The sequence below is a fragment of the Gopherus flavomarginatus genome, chromosome 1 (genome assembly GCF_025201925.1).
Source record: "Gopherus flavomarginatus isolate rGopFla2 chromosome 1, rGopFla2.mat.asm, whole genome shotgun sequence".
NCBI lineage: Eukaryota > Metazoa > Chordata > Testudines > Testudinidae > Gopherus > Gopherus flavomarginatus.
Genome location: NC_066617.1, coordinates 132,564,340 through 132,580,813, shown reverse-complemented (window position 1 = coordinate 132,580,813; position 16,474 = coordinate 132,564,340). Strand labels below are relative to the sequence as shown.

Here is a 16,474-nt window from a genome sequence, read left to right as displayed (position 1 = left end):
AGTTCAACATAAATCAAACCAGGTTCCTTGCACTGAGGCAGTATTTCCTCCAAGAACTTACCTACTCCCTGCAGGTCTCACTCTCAACTCAATGGCTTGCTGGCCTTTCATCTAAAGGCCAGGTGACCTGCAGGCTACCACCTGGTCTCAGGCACATCCCTTGGGAGGCAGCTCATTGGTTACAGTTAAGGCTAAACCTGACTACCTTAAAGAGACATCCCACCCTATGACAGCTAGTAACAGCTGTGTCTAGGGAAAAAAATGCTTTTTCCCCCTTTTAAATAAATTTAGTGCAAGTGAAAAGTCCTTTTTACTTATAGAAACAGCAGGGTGGCCAGTGGCACTGCAAGCTTCTGGGGCACCTCCCTACAAATATACCTCAGCCTTGACAGACCATCCATAGTAGTAAGAGACTAAACAACTGTGCAGGTGTCTCCTGAGCCAGAACTAAGACATGACGATGAAGTACTGAGGGAAGATTTCACAAATGCTGCTTGGATATCGACCATGTTCTATGGTTAATTACAGGACTTCACTCCTCCAGGACAGATCATTGTAATGTGGCATCTGTAATGGGTTCCACATTTACTTTAAAACCATCAGGTCAAAACCCTAGATGGTACTGGCATGTAACTGCACAGTGCACATTAATGTTACTGGATGTCAAGTGGCCAAACTCCTTTGCACTGTTCTGGGGGCTTGATCCTGAAATCATCTGTACACATCTCAACAGATTAACTCCACTGACTCCCTGGGACTACTGGTATGAGATGGGACTATGCATACTCAGAAGGGCTGCTGGTTCATATGCTAATCCTTTACATGTCAATACCTAATTACAACACCTGCTGCATAGTACTCCTTTAAGGTCCCTGATAAATAATTAAGATTTCCATTGAAAGGCCATAACTTTATTTACACAGGAAACAAGTAACTTGTGTTCTGCTGGGACCTCACCATAGAATGGAGAGTTGTCCAAGAGTTTACAGTGCACAAAATTCTTGGAAGTGTCACATTAAAAGCAAATTAACACAGTCTTAAAACCCAGTTATAGGACATCTCTCTCACCTAGACACTATATTGGCTGTGAAACAAAACATTAGATGCCAGGCACTGCATCACATTATGTAGCACATTGTTGTTTATTTTACTTTTTTTCCTAATAATCCTAACTCATTGCGGTTAGAGGAGTGCATACAAGACATACCAAGAAAAGGACAAAAAAAAGTGTCACTATAAATCATTGTATTCTGCTACATTTATGACCACATCAGTTGGTTTGTTCTTTTTTTTTTTTTTTTTTAAGGTTTTTTTCCCAGCCAAGATCGTGTTGTTCAAAGAGCAACCTGCACTTTTACAGGAATCTTTCAAGACAACTAAAAATAAAGGTGAACACAGCCATACAATGGACTATGCTAGTAAATGAACATATCCAGCTGCACTAACAGCTTTCTATTAGACTCTTTTCCATTCAGAAAAAACAAACAATCCACAATCTTACAAAGACAGTAAGAAATCTTACTGCAGAATGATGGGAAGAAAATAGGTTGGTGGTTTAAAAAAAAAATTAGAGGCCATATCTCCAGGTGGTGTAAATCACTATAGCTCCACTGATTTTTAATACTGATGATTTACACCTGCTGAGGTTTTGGCTCTGTATGTATATCTATTCCCTGCTGTGTTGCCGAACATACCAGTTACTTGTATATAATAATAAAACCAAGGACTTTTCTCCTGTCTGTCACACGATGCTCTGTCTGCTCACATCCACGTTGTACGCTGATGAATTTGAACAACCTCGGCCAAAATCTATGAAAATTCCTTCAGAATCAGAGTCAATTGACTCCAAAATCTGGTCCACTATATTCTCGGGGCTGGAAGAAGGGACTGGAATCAAGGCAGGGTCCCTGGCCAGCTCAAAAGCCTTGTTTTGATCACCCATGGTGTGAAAGAGTCCTTGCTGTTGCTCAACTGCATTGAGTTTGCTGGAACATTGCACTGAACTGGCACTGGGCTTTTCTTGTTCTCCTGAGAGTGAGCTCTTCGTGGTTGTCATAGAGCTTTTGGAACCATTGTCCATGATGGTTGTGAGATTGGAGTACCCTTGTAGCTCCATGCATGAAGTCATTTCAGAAACGGAGTGCCTTCGAATGCCAGTTCCATTGGCTGCAATACCCTCTGTTTCATACTCAGCTACCGGGGTCAGCAGTGGGTTATTGTAGCTTTTCGATCTCACCACGGGGTTCTTGGCGAGGATGTCACCTGATTTGGAACGTCTGAAGAACCGCTTCTCTGTAAACAAACACAAATCTCAATTAAAATCTCTGAAGTCTATGTCTTTAATAGCACTGCCAACCCCGAGCATTCAAAAATAATGAGTCAGGGCCCTAAAAACATGAGATTGGCACAAAAACCATAAGCTTTTTCAAAGAATCAGCGTTGGATTCTTTTTATTTACCTTCTAGTTTTTGAGCCTTTAGGGATCATATCTTCAAGCTTTATTCCACAACCATGAGGGCTAGAAACTTACTTAAAAAAATAAAGCTGAGGTTCTCTAATATTCACATGATTCCAAGCACTAGGGGTTTAAGAAGAATGCCAAATACTGTGTGACTTGTGATAAAATTGCCAGAGTTTGTGACAGTGCTTTTATTTAATGACAAACGAGGACTGAAATTCTGTTCTTAGACGTGCATGGCTATGGATGTGACTGGAAGTTCCCCACATGTAGGGAGAAGAGAGGACTGGAGTCAAAGTTCACTGTGAGGATCTGAGACTCAGCTTTTTCTCTTGTGTCTGTTGCGGCTGAGCTCTCTTTTGGTTTAATTGAGCTTGTTCTTTCACCAAACGAACTCCTCCAAGATGAACAAAAACGTGCATTGAGAAGATGGTGCTGCTAACTATAAGTAAGCTATTTAATGATATAAAATCCATCCAGAGTAGTTATATACCAGTCACCTGTCCTCTGAAAAAATCAAGTCCCTTTAAGGAAGCGTTTCTCAAACTTCTGTACTGGTGACCCCTTTCACATAGCAAGCCTCTGAGTGTAACCACCCTTAAATATATTAAAGTGTTTTTAATTTATAACACCATTATAATGCTGGAGGCAAAGCGGGGTTTAGGGTGGAGGCTGACAGCTTGCGACCCCCCATATAATAACCTTGCGACCCCCTGAGGGGTCCCGGCCCCTAAGTTTGAGAACCCCTGATTTAAGGCACCCCAAATGTGTAATCACTTTGAAAAATCTTGGTTTAAAAACTTAATTTGAGATTACACGTACTGCCATGGTGCTGTGTGACCCAAAATAATATCAGAACCTCTCTCATGACTGGGATAAGAAATCTGAACTCAGTTTCACAGTATTCTAGATTTTTACAGCTAGTTGCTAGAATTCAATTAATCCACAGCTCCATTTTCATTCAATGACCACTAGGTGGCAGTAATTTTATATTACTGGCATTACCTAAGAACCTTTTGGAACTGTGCCGTTTTCATGAAACATTCATACAAGATTCAAATAATTATTAAGCATCCTTCCAGAGGTTCCACTGTTCTCCTAGTTATGGGCCATATCCTGGCTACTACTCAGGATGCTTTGAGCAGGAACAATCATACAGCTACTGCATCTGGTCTTCAAACGATTGCCCTGCTGCTCCTGTCATTTCACCATCTCAGTGTATGGGGCTACGGCTGCGGCAAAGAGAAACTATGCACTAATGATTCCTCACCTACCAGAATGTGCCCATGGGGCTTTTGACAGCTAGGCATAAATAAAGGCTTACGGCTGCTCTGATTTAGTACAGAGATCAGATCCAAGTTTATTAGCTCCAAGACAGTAGACACTTATGCTTTTAAATCCATTGAACCTGGGTTCAGTTCCAGCAGATGACTCAGCCAGTACAGATAAGGCCTTAGTGCTTCAATGTTTGGGTTTCAAATAAGAGTAGTGGAATATTTATTTATTTTAAAAACTCTTTCATTGGAATTGTATTAAATTTTTGTGGGAATATTTCTATTGTTCTTGTGTTTTGTAAAAGCTGATGTTTAAATGATGTCAAATCTGGGGCACTATGATGGATCCGCTCAGCAACAGACTACAGCTCCCCTCAGCTCTCTCTCCATTGCACATCCCCTTCCTCCAGGTCAGATAAGGAAGTGGTTCAGTTCTGATTGGAAGTGGCAGCTGTATGGCTAGTGAGGTGCTGCAGGGAAGCTGAAACAGCAGTGGCTGGGGAGGCAGCCTGTGCAAAAGGGCCCCAAGGAGAGATATGATCATTGCTCACTTTGAACTGTTTAAGGCTCTGTACCTAAGATATCTGCCAACTTTCCCTTTTCTGCCAGGCCTAGAAAAATACCCTGGATCTTAGCCATGTGTCTGAGTGGTTTTGGGGCCCCACCAGAACTAGTACCAATGAGACGTAACTGCTGAAGCACCTACAGTGCTTGGCTCCAAGTCAGGATCACGGGACATGCTATGACACCCTAGGGGCTTGGTGTAATGAGCAACCCCAATAATCACATTGTTTCATGTCCCTTTAATAGCAGTGATGAATACAAAATGGTTCTTTTGAATCATCGTTTTGTGAAGATAACCAGCCTAGGCTGACTCACATAAAATTGATCTGTTTCTTTAAATACCTGTTGCAACACATTCCACTTTCAATTCAGCTTCATGTGAACAACATGAACTACCCTCTTGACAATTTCATACGAGAAAACGGAGTAAATCAATTGCCCAGAAAATGCACAATTTAAAGTATATCCAAACTGGATAGCAAATTACTTGTTTTTAAAACTATGGGTACAATTACTACTTTTCCATTCTGACTTGCAGTGCCTGTGTACTTCCCTAGAGTTTCAACAGTACAAACTACTCAAATGGAACAGCATTCAGTATTGGCCTAAGTCCACCTCTACTAACATTAGCTGGAACCTTCTATGGAAGACACTGAGTGCTTTTGATCATCCTTCACCATCATTTTCTATCCTAAACAGTTGTATGAAGTTGCTGGATATTGATAAAAAGGCACAACGCTCCACTTCAGAAATGGCTACATTTAGGCACAGTGATTGCTGCATGCACTTCTTGTATCTGCACATCCTCTCTCCTTCTACCTCACGTTGTCCATAATGCACCCTGAGTTCAGTTCTTTTCACTGGAAGTGGTATAGAGAGAGATGTAAACATTCATAGATTTTAAGGTCAGAAGGGCCCATTATGATAATTTAGTCCAACCTCCTGCATAACACAAGCCATGGAACATAAAACTTCTTTTATTACAAATTTTATTTCAGAGTTTCAAAAGCTGGAGGAGGCTTGGTCAGGCTCAGCTGTAATTTTCTGTGCCCCCAGCACATCATAAAGGAAACAATATGTCCCTGTTTTTCTGGCATCGACAATCACCTGTTTTATGGGCATCAGTGTGATGTATTTATAAAGCTTTCTGGCTCGCTGTCTGCACTATGTCAAATCAATGACATTTTACAAGCCCCTGTTATTCTTACCCAAAATACAAGAGGAGTGTGTGAAGGGTCCATCACTGGAATACAGACCATATGTGCCCAAGTAAGGGGAAACCACCTTCTGTATCAGGGATTCCAGTTTCAAATAGTCTTCAGTCACTCCTTTAGATTCGTGAACCCCCTGAAAGAAAGAGCAAAATGGAAGATCAATATTGTCTCCAAACGTCTCAAGCTCAAATTGCTCACCAGGACAGAGAGCCAGCAGGTATTCTGATTGCATTACATGCCAAAAGCACACATGCTGTATTACATTGGTTTATGATGGTTATTATTTGTATTGCAGTAGCCTATGGGGAGCCCAATCATAGACCAGAGTCCCTTTGTGTTGGGCACTTGTACAAACACATAACAAGACTGCCACCAGGAGCGTACAGTCTAAGGGTATGTATATCTACTGCAACTGGGAGGTGTGGCTGCAGAATTTGCAGACCTACCTGAGCTAGCTTTGATTCTAACTAGCTTCAGTAACAACAGCAGTGAAGCTGCGACTGCAGAGACTAGCCCCGCCCATACTCAAGTGGCATCCTTTGTGCTTTCTAAGACCTTGTCTACACTTGCAGTGGCGTGTGGGGTACACGTAGTTATATGCTGCATCCACACTCACTGGAGACTGTAGCTCTCCACTGCTGGAGCCTTTCCACACTGCACCCCTCCCTCCCCCCAGCCAGAGCCTTCCTTGCTGACAGAGACTTTCTCTGCAGTGGGGAAAGCCTCCAGCGGCGAGGAGGCAGTAGGATGCTACACTATGAAAAATAGCAGTGTAAATGAAGGATACAGGGCTTGGGTGTGTAGAAAGCCATGTAAGATATATACCCTGGGAATCAGTAATGCAGGGCTCGCTACTTTGTTCATCTAAGCAGTGCCTCATCATTTACACTGCCATTTATTCCCATGCCAGTTAGGCGTGCAATGTCTGTACTCCACACACTGCCATAGACCCTGTCCTGAGGGAGCAAAGGTTTACAGATTCTAAACAAGGGCCCTGTTCTACGTGGTGCAGAGCATCTTGTAAAACAGGGGTCGGCAACCTTTCAGCAGTGGTGTGCCAAGTCTTCATGTATACACTAATTTAAGGCTTCACGTGCCGGTAATACATTTGAACGTTTTTTAGAAGGTCTCTCTCTAAGTCTATAATATATAACCAAACTACTGTTATATGTAAAGTAAACAAGGTTTTCAAAATGTTTCAGAAGCTTTATTTAAAATTAAATGCAGATCTTATTAGTTTAGTGTGATCCTTGCTGAGTTTTCCAATGTCTGGTGACACCTATTTAGATACTTTAAGCTGCACACAGGCTTCTGAGTTATAAGTTGATAACTGGCTGGCAGGAGGTCAGTGGTTGGAACCCCTGATCCGCAGCTGAGGTGAGTGGAGCTAGCAGCTGGTAGGGCTGAGCAGGGCCGGAAGCCTGGAACCTGTCTGGTGGGGGGCCTGCGCTGAAACTCCAACTGGAAGCAAGGTGAGTGGGGCTGCGGGGACCGTGGCTGGCAAGGGGCCAGCAGCCAGAACCCCAGAGCAGTGGGGGGCTGACCGCTAGAGCTCTGGGGTTTCCACCACTGGCTCCTGCCAGCTGGGGTCTCAGCCTGCTGCCAGCCTGGGGTTCCTTCCCCCAGGCCAGCAGCGGGTGCTGAGTGTGACCTCAGCAGGGAAGGGGCCAGCAGCAGGAACCCCAGAGCAGTGGTGGGCTGAGCAGCTCAGCCCGCTGCCGCTCTGGGGTTTCCACTACCAGCTCCTTGCCATCTGGGGTCTCAGACTGCTGCTAGCCTGGCGTACCTTCACTCAGCAGGTGCTGAGTGGGACCGGTGGTGGGACTCCGGCTGGTAAGGGGCCAGCAGTGGGAACCCCAGAGCGGCGGTGGGCTGAGCAGCTCAGCCCGCCCCACATGCTATCAAAAATCGGCTCGTGTGCCACCTTTTGGCACGCGTGCCATCGGTTGCCAACCCGTCGTAAAAGATGTCTGATGCCCTCAAAATTCCTAACACTCATTGATAGCTTCACATACTGCAAATATTACACCAAAATTCATACATGAGGGTTTTGACAAACCAGCTGATGCATTTGTTACATGGACGTTCTGACTCTACAGCTACTGGCTTCAATGGGAGCTGCTCACGTACAGCAGTTTGAGAATCAGACCTATAGTCTCTCAGAAACCAAAGCAGAAGAACAGACACTGCGGATCATGATTAAAACTGTCACTGTATTTTTTTTTTTATTGTGATCTACAAGCACCGCCTGACTGAATGTTTAGTAAAACCTTGTAGATGTTGCTTTAGTGGCCAGTACCACAAGGTGTCACTGCCATCTAAAGCAATACAAACAGGACTGTGACATCTAAGAGAAAAAAGTAAAACATGGAACCTCTTAAAATACATAGTCAAAGTTTTTTATGATTTTCATTAAAAATACTTGTAAGAAAGTGTTGTTTCTAGTCTTCCACGCTCTCTGCCCTCCTCTCCCCCCAAATCTTGTCACTGTTCAGGAAAAACTCCCATTCAAGTCAGTCAGGGTGAAGTTTATGCCCGTGGCGGAGGCTCTGTGCAGAAAGGTGAATTTCACTCTTAGGTCCTGACCTTACAACTACATCTGTGTCATGAACTCCTGCACCTGCCTGGAGGCCCCCTCTCCGACTTCACTGGGGTTCCACATGGGCATAGGGTTGTGCCCACACAGATCTCATGGCAGGATCGAGAACTTATAGCATAAATTTTGAAGCCAATGTGAGTTTTGCCTGAGTAAAGATTTCAGAAATCAATCCAGTATTACAGCGTATGTCTCTGGTGTAACCCCGAAATAATCATAAAAACATCAATAAACTGTTCTCAAAGGAAAGCAAGGAAACAAACATGCAGATTGAACTATTAACTCTGAATAAATTATCCGTGGGTCTCAAACTGTGGGTCACGATCCTGTTTTAATAGGGTTGCCAGGGCTGGCATTAGACTTGCTGGGGCCGGGGGCTGAAGACGAAGCCCAAAGGCTTCACCGTTGGGTGATGGTGCTCAGGTTATAGGCCCCACACCTGGGGCTGAAGCTCTTTGGTTTCCCCTCTTCCCCTGGCCCCAGCTGGGCAGCGGCGGAGCTCAGGCTTCAGTCCCCCCTTGTAGGGTCATGTAGTATTTTTTGTTGTCAGAAGGGGGTCACGGTGCAATGAAGTCTGAGAACCCCTGAATTACCCAATGGATACCCTTTCTTCTGTTCATGAAATGATCCCCATTTTTATAGATGTATTTGTTATCTGTCAATATTCACCAAATAGCTTCTGAGAACAAATTTCAGCCTGTAAAAATGTCTGAATGGTTCACTTCATTTCTTTGCTACTTGTACTGTGTGATTAATAACTGAAGTCACATGTTATTACCTCTGCTCCCTGATTGGATGACTGAAAGATTTTAAATGATGAACAAAGAGCAAACAGAGCTGCATCCCAATAAAGAATAAACTTCTGAGATGAATTTCTCCTTAAATATTCATGCAGGCTAAATTCTGTGAAGCTATCGGGATTCACAATCATTTTAATAACTATAACAGAGTCCACCAGCAATCCAAAAACTCAGTGTGACCTCATGAGTAACATCAGAACGAACTCACCATGTATATTTGCAAATCTTTTTTTTACACTATTCAACCAATTATAATGTGGATATCTGAGCAAACAGAAAATAAGAGGAAAAACACTCAAAAAGTTATAATGTGTGAGAGAAAGAGAGAGAGAGAGAGAGAGAGGGAGGGAGGGAAACACCAAAAACATTAGGTTAAATATTAGGAAAACTTTCTAACTATAAGGCTAGTTAAGCACTGGAACAGGTTACTAATGGAGGTTGTGGAATCTCCATCATTGGAGGTTTTCAAGAACAGATTGGACAAACACCTGTCTAGCTCTAGGTCAGTGACTCTCAACCTTTCCAGACTACTGTACCTCTTTCAGGAGTCTGATTTGTCTTCCGTACCCCAAGTTTCACCTCACTTAAAAACGACTTGCTTACAAAATCAGACAAAAATACAAAAGTGTCACAGCACACTGTTACTGAAAAATTGCTTACATTCTCATTCTTACCATCTAATTATAAAATAAATCAATTGGAATATAAATATTGTACTTATATTTCAGTGTGTAGTATATAGAGCAGTACAAACAAGTCATTGTCTGTATGAAATTATATTTTTTACTGACTTGGCTAGTGCTTTTTTATGTAGCCTGTTGTAAAACTAGGCAAAAAGCTAGACGAGTTGATATACCCCCGAAAGATCTCTTGAGTACCCCCAGGGTATCTGTATCCCTGGTTGAGAACACCAAAGCACTTGCAACCCCTCCAAGCTTGGTATTGTCTGCACATTTTAGAAGTGTATTCTCTATGCCATTATCTAAATCACTGATGAAGATATTGAACAGAACCAGACCCAGAACTGATACCTGCAGGACCTCACTCGTTATGCCCTTACAGCTTGATGGTGAACCACTGATAACTATTCTCTGGGAACGGTTTTCCAACCAGTTATATGCACCCACCTTATAGGAGTTTGTTTATGAGACGGCCATGCAAGACAGTATCAAAAGCCTTACTAAAGTCAAGATATACCACATCTACCACTTCCCCCTCTCCACAAGACTTGTTACCCTGTCAAAGAAAGTTATTAGGCTGGTTTGACACAATTTGTTCTTGACAAATCCATGCTGTTACTTATCACCTTATTATCTTCTAGATGTTTGCAAACTGATTGCTTAATTATTTGCTCCATTATCTTTCTGTGTACTGAAGTGAAACTGATTGGTCTGTAATTCCCTGGGTTGTCCTATATTTGCCCTTTTCCAGTCCTCTGGAATCTCTCCCGTCTTCCATGACTTTTCAAAGATAATTGCTAATGGCTCAGATATCTCCTGAGTAGGAGTTGACTGAGGAGGTATCTGAGCCATTAGCGATTATTCTCCAATCTCGGCGGGAGAGTAGCAGCCCTAATACTCTGTTGTAGCACTGCTATCTCCCCTGGGATTGGAGAAGGATTCTGCCTGCTGTTTTAAAAGGCACTTGAAAAATATGATCAGTTCACTAGCACTATGGAATCGTCTCTCCTCCCACAAGCCCTTTCACAACAGCATCTGACAGTTCAATTTCACCTCCAGTTCAGTCACAAAGTTCCTTCTTTCACTTGCAAGAACTAGAATGACATTAATCTCCAGCCCTCATTTTTACTTTAGTTTATTTGCATCCCCACTTTTTAAGCATAGAGACTTCAAAGTGCTGTTATCTTTGAATAAGGTTAAACCTCCAGCTGGTTGACACAGGCAGCAATTAGTCTTAGCCCTCAGCTCTGTATTCAGTCATCAGACATTTTTCAATACTTTTTGAAAAGCCATAGAGCACCTGGCTCCCTCCGGAGATGTGATGACCTTTCTTTTATTTTGCCTCTTGGCACAAATACATTGTTACCACCTGCAAGATCCTTCCTGCACAAACTATTGTTTCAGATCTTCCTGAATTCTCTGGGAGGGGACTGTGCCTTTAGAGATTAAACAGTGGAATGTATATATATTTTCAGTGGTGCAATTTGTATGTAGCCTCTCTTAATACCAGAAGTATGATGGACTTCAGGCTATATGATAAACTTGTAAAACTATTTTATTTTTCGTGTGTGAATAAGTGCCAGATTGAATGCTCCAGAGCCCTGTATTTATCCAAAGAACAGGCACAGCACCATGCATAAGCATGTGCCCTGCTCCACCAATATACCTGTATGTATTGGAGGGACCTCCTCGATGTGAGAGGTGTTGTGGTATCCGTGTGCAAGGGGATGAGTTATCCCTGAACTAGAGCTTGATTAAGCCACATGTGGTGATGAGTCTTTTTTGAGCTAGGCTCCAGCCAATCCACAAGTCAGGAGTTGGTCTGGTGACTCTCAGGGCAGATATTCACGCCTCGCAGGAGAAACAGCAGCTCAGCCTGCCCAGCATCACTTGGAACTCTCCCCTGCCTGATAGTGAGGACAGACTCCACAGGCTTCAGCCTGCTCTAACCTAGCTCCGAGCCCTACTCTTGCTTTCCTGCTCCTGAGCATGTCTCCCGTTTCTGGTCTGGCTGCCACTACACTGACCACTAGTCATGACTTCCACTGCTCCAACCACTAGACCTGACCCTCCATGTCTTGCTTTCTGACACCATGGTGCTTTCAGTCCCAGGCCTCTCTGTGTCTGCCAGCAGGGCCTGCAAGTACTGTCAGTTGGTCAGGTGGGTGAGGTAATATCTTTTATTGGACCAACTTCTGTTGCATACAATTGGTCAGGTGACATTTGTCCACTGAAAACTGGATGCAGAGGACCCAACTCATTTCATAAGGATCACCTAAGCACAAGATCCTCAGTATCACTCTGGCACCTACGGAGGCAAGTGGCTCTGAGCCATCCCTGTGCTGATCCTTATGGCTTTTGGGGGACAGCTGGCTGTTCTAACTTGGTTAACCTTCTGGAAAAACAACGAAGACCAACTATTTCCTCTGGCTTCTGCGGTGGGCTGAAGGCTGGTGGGGTTTGGTTTATATTTAGTTGTATGTAGGGCTGTCCATATTGTATATTTTCATGTATGGATAGGTGACTACAGCATAGATCTATAGTCAGTGTACTCTCAACTGATCCACTGAAACAAGTAATGTATCTATTTGATTATGCATGTTCTTATCCGGGACACTGAGCCATGTCTGGAGTTCTTTACTTCCAGAGACAAGTTTCACTTGTCTTACAAATATACGTGGGAAAATGAAAATCCAGAGACCTAACTCCTAGAATATTCGAGAGAGAGCGCCCAACAAAATGTGGAAACCACCAGCTCAAGACTGCAATAACCTGCTAAGGAGTAGCACTGCTGGTGCCAGTGAATGGGTGCTGAGAGGGAGGATAGATGGTCTTGTAGTTAAAGCACAGAACTAGGGCTCAGATTCAATCCCTGGCTCTGCTACAGACTTCCTTTGTCACCTGGGGCACATCAATGGATCTCTTGCTGCCTCCGTTCCTCATCTGTAAAATGGAATAATACTAACTTTCTCCCACTCTTTATCTGTCTTGTCTGTTTAGATGGCAAGCTCTTCTTTACAACAGAGTCTGTCTCACACTGTGTGTTCGTACCCTGCCTAGCACAATAGGACCAATCGTGGTTTGGATCTCTAAACACTACTGAAATAAAAAGAACTACCAATATTAAATATCCTGTGCAGCCTGATGTCTACAGCCTTCCAGGGGAAAACACAGGAGATGGGGGAGAGAGCTGGCAAAGGCACCTCAATAAAGTCACTTCTTTGAGGAGAATGGAAACACCATGTGTTAAGAACATTATCTTCTTTTAAATGAAGTGTGTATAGTGCAGTTTATTTATATGTTGATGTATGCCGTTAATTCCAAGTTAAGAAAAAACTGTTAGCAGTACTGTCCACCCCGAGCACTGAAAAATCATGACTCAGACCCTCCTTGCTCCCAATATCAAGAGATGAAAAAAACCTCACAATTTTTAAGCCAAATGATACATTTATTTTTTTTTCTTAGGGTTTTTAGCTTTTAGGGTACATTTGGGTCACACTTTCATGAAAGCTAGAAACTTGCTATTTTATTTATATGAAAACTGAGATTCTCACGTAATGACTTGACTCCAGGAGCTCGGGGTTCAAGAAAACACCAAATATTACAACACTCATGAAAAAATCATGAAAGTTGACAACATAGTAATAATCTCTTACATTTATATTTAACCATTTTCAAACAGTGAGATCTCAGAGTGCTTTGCAAAGATTGCTAGATACTGGAATGGCTTCAGCCAGCATTGAAATGCAGCTACCTCTGGGACAGGGAGCAGCAGCTGTGTAACAGCACAAAGCAACAAAGGATAACAGTTTAAGACAGAAAGTGAAGAGCGAGGAGACAGATCTTCTGTGGGTGTAAATTGTCATAGCTACAGTTTATACCAGTGGAGTATCAGCCCACAGGTATCTAATTGTAAACGGAGGGGGAATTTAGTTAGGCAAGATGCAATAATCCAAATTGGGGTTTGGTTAGTAACACTGCAGGTTCACGAGCTGGGAGTATGGGAGCTGGGAGTCCAGGATGCTAAGGAGCCAGGAGCCTGGGCTGCTGGGTAACTGGGCTCCCCAGTAGCCTGGAGGAGCATAGCACATGACCAGGTAGGTATCTGACGGAAAAACATTGTCAGAAAATTTCTGACCAGTTCTAGTTGTGACACACAAGCAGAGTGAACAGAGTCATGGTTTGTGTCTCCCATGTTAGTGCCAATCACGTGGGGCTCGTTACAAGGATGAAAGAAGACAGAGGGAGCTAGCTGTAAGCTGTGTTCTAGTGAGCAGACACAGAACTTCTCTCCTCTGAGGGGAGCTGATCTGCAAAACCCTGCGGCGTGCAGAAGGGAAGATGGTTTATTTTATTGTGCACCATTTACTCTGTGTAAAAAGGGACCAGTTTTAGCTTTTCTCATCCAGTGGACAAGAGTTATGCTATTTAACACCTAAGGGAAAGGGACTGCTACACCTCCTGAAAAAGGGGACTAATCATTATCTATATTAGGGAACTTGTTTTATGAAGAGGAGACAAAGGCCTAAGTATTTCCCTTGTGAGGGGAAGGCACTGGTGCTGTAACTCCTCCCAGAGTCAGCACTAAAAGCACTGAATGGTTCTGAGAAGTGGAGTTTGCTGCACCAGCCCCTGTATGGTTGCTTTTTGTGAATTATTGCCTCAGTGAGCCAGGCCTTTCCAAGCCCTGGAATCCACAATGTGGATCATCTCATTGCATGGTCCCCATTTCACTCATTTGTCACTGCACAATATCCCTCCTCAAACAAATCCCCACACACAATTTATTCTCTCCACTGAGCACAAAATCAAACCCTAGGCTCCATTCGCTCCTCACCACACATCACTCTGTGCCCCCATAATCAACCTCCTCTAAATTTTGGAATAATAGTTTTTAACCAGAGTGCCTCAGTACGATTAATATGCTTTGCTGCTTTCTTTTGAATGATCCTATAATAACCCACATCCTAAATGGGAGGCCACTGCCTACTGCTCTTCACTCCACATACATAACTCAGTTACATCTGTTTAGGCAAAACAAGGAAATATAAACTAGTGTCCTATCCCCCAACACGTCTCACATAGCTCATGTTGTGCTTTTTTGGCCCAAGTAATGGAGCGCAAAAGTTCCAAGCTTCAGCTCAGATACTGCTCATAGGCATGGTATTGAAAGGAACAGTAAAGATCCTGATTCACCTACGTGGGGGGCGTTTAGCATTAACAGGATACACTGATCAGAAAATGATGGATCCTAAAAATTAAGTGACAGCCACCATCTTGGCTAACACCAGGGACTGATTTGGACATTGAATGTACCACTTGAACTAAACAGCCAGGCTCTCAAAATGAGAGCTGTGACAGATCCTTATTCTCTATGATACATCTGAGTGAGATGCACAACATACATGGACCAGAAGGTTAGCTATGAACAGAACATCCGTCTGCTCCTTTCGCTTGCTCCTCCTGGCTTCATTACACTGGTGCTCAGCTTTTGTCCGCCACCCTACCCCTCACATCTTGGGTCTCACCTTCCTAACCCCACTGGCTACTTCCTATCCCCTAGCTTGTCCCAGCTACCTCTCACCACGTCTCAGCTCCTGGCTCCCCCTGACTTCCTGGCTTCTTCCCCAGGCCTCAGGCTTCCTACACAGCTGCTCCTTGGATTCCCCCTCAACCCCTAATGGCTGGCCAACTACAATGGTGAATGGCTAGCCAACTACAAAAGCAGTTTCTCTTCCCTTGGTGTTCACACCTCAACTGCTAGAAGAGGGCCTCATCCTCCCTGATTGAACTAACCTCGTTACACACACACACACACACACACACTCTCTCTCTCTCTCTCTCTCTCTGCCTATGGAAATTTCCACTACATGCATCCGATGAAGTGAGTATTCACCCACGAAAGCTCATGCTCCAATACGTCTGTTAGCCTATAAGGCGCCACAGAATTCTTTGCTGCCTCAACCCCTAGTTGCCTCACCATGTTAATTAATGAAAATATTAGTGAAGCTCTTTTACACTTCAAGCGGTCATGGCTGATCAACAGCAACTAACTTTTGGGCTTAATTTCAAAAGGGACTTCATTTCCTAAAAAAGTGTCCTGTAGTCTTGTATCCACATTCAGGTTCAAAGAGGACTCCTCATTCAGTCGCCCTCCACTTGCCTTTTAAACATAAACTATTAAACGACCATTTTAATCACATATTGTACCAAGGACCAGCAGCTCTGGACTAAAGCTCTGTTATTACAGTATCCTCCGATTACTGGGCATCAATAGGCTGCAAGTTTAGATGCACTGAAGTGTCCATTAGACATTGATTAAGTATCTATAGCACTCTTACTTGAACTTTTATGTTTTAGCTGAATATGGAGTTTTTACAACAAAGCACCAAATGGAGATGGTCTCGGATTTCAACAATGACCAACTGCTAGATACATTTTTAATAAACCAAAGGGACATTTTTTGAAATGGCCTTTTACCAGATCCATTTGGGCAAAGCAAGCAGGAATTCCAAAGGCAGGCTCTGAGTCTTGTCACAGGAGGATGCAAAAGATGGCTAAGAGATGCAGTGCATTTTCTAATGCTTTAAAGAATGCCCAGTGCAGATCCATCACAGGCAAAAAGAAGCTGAAGCAGAGGAGAATCATATCACAGTTACCTGACAACTCTGAACTAAAGCTCAGAGAAACCATAGGAGCAGAAGCCAGACTCTCCACTATTTAAGTCAATATAGCAGTCGTGACTATTGGTGGATTGACAGCCCTGGAGAACAAAGTCCTGTCACAGAACAACAGGCTGCAGCAGTGCATGCTTCACCTCATGCTACTCCTATCAACAGGCCTCATTCCTGACCTGGAAAGGATCCACATCTAGGCATGAAAAGGTTA

General features: G+C 43.4%; 1 protein-coding gene across 5 annotated transcripts in view; it reads right to left on the bottom strand.

The window, feature by feature from the left end:
• Positions 1 to 259: 259 nt before the first annotated feature.
• The window catches only part of PRR5 (proline rich 5), a 152,716-nt gene continuing 136,501 nt past the window's right edge, over positions 260 to 16,474 (bottom strand). For 3 of the 5 annotated variants that reach the window (XM_050924972.1, XM_050925001.1, XM_050924992.1), the window contains 2 exons: positions 5,505 to 5,643; positions 260 to 2,292 (listed from right to left, as the gene is read on the bottom strand). In XM_050924972.1, coding sequence (XP_050780929.1) covers positions 1,742 to 2,292; positions 5,505 to 5,643 — 690 coding nt within the window. In that variant the 3' untranslated portion in view covers positions 260 to 1,741. The remainder of the gene's footprint in view (positions 2,293 to 5,504; positions 5,644 to 16,474) is intronic. The other 2 variants (XM_050924962.1, XM_050924983.1) reach the window with 2 other exon arrangements.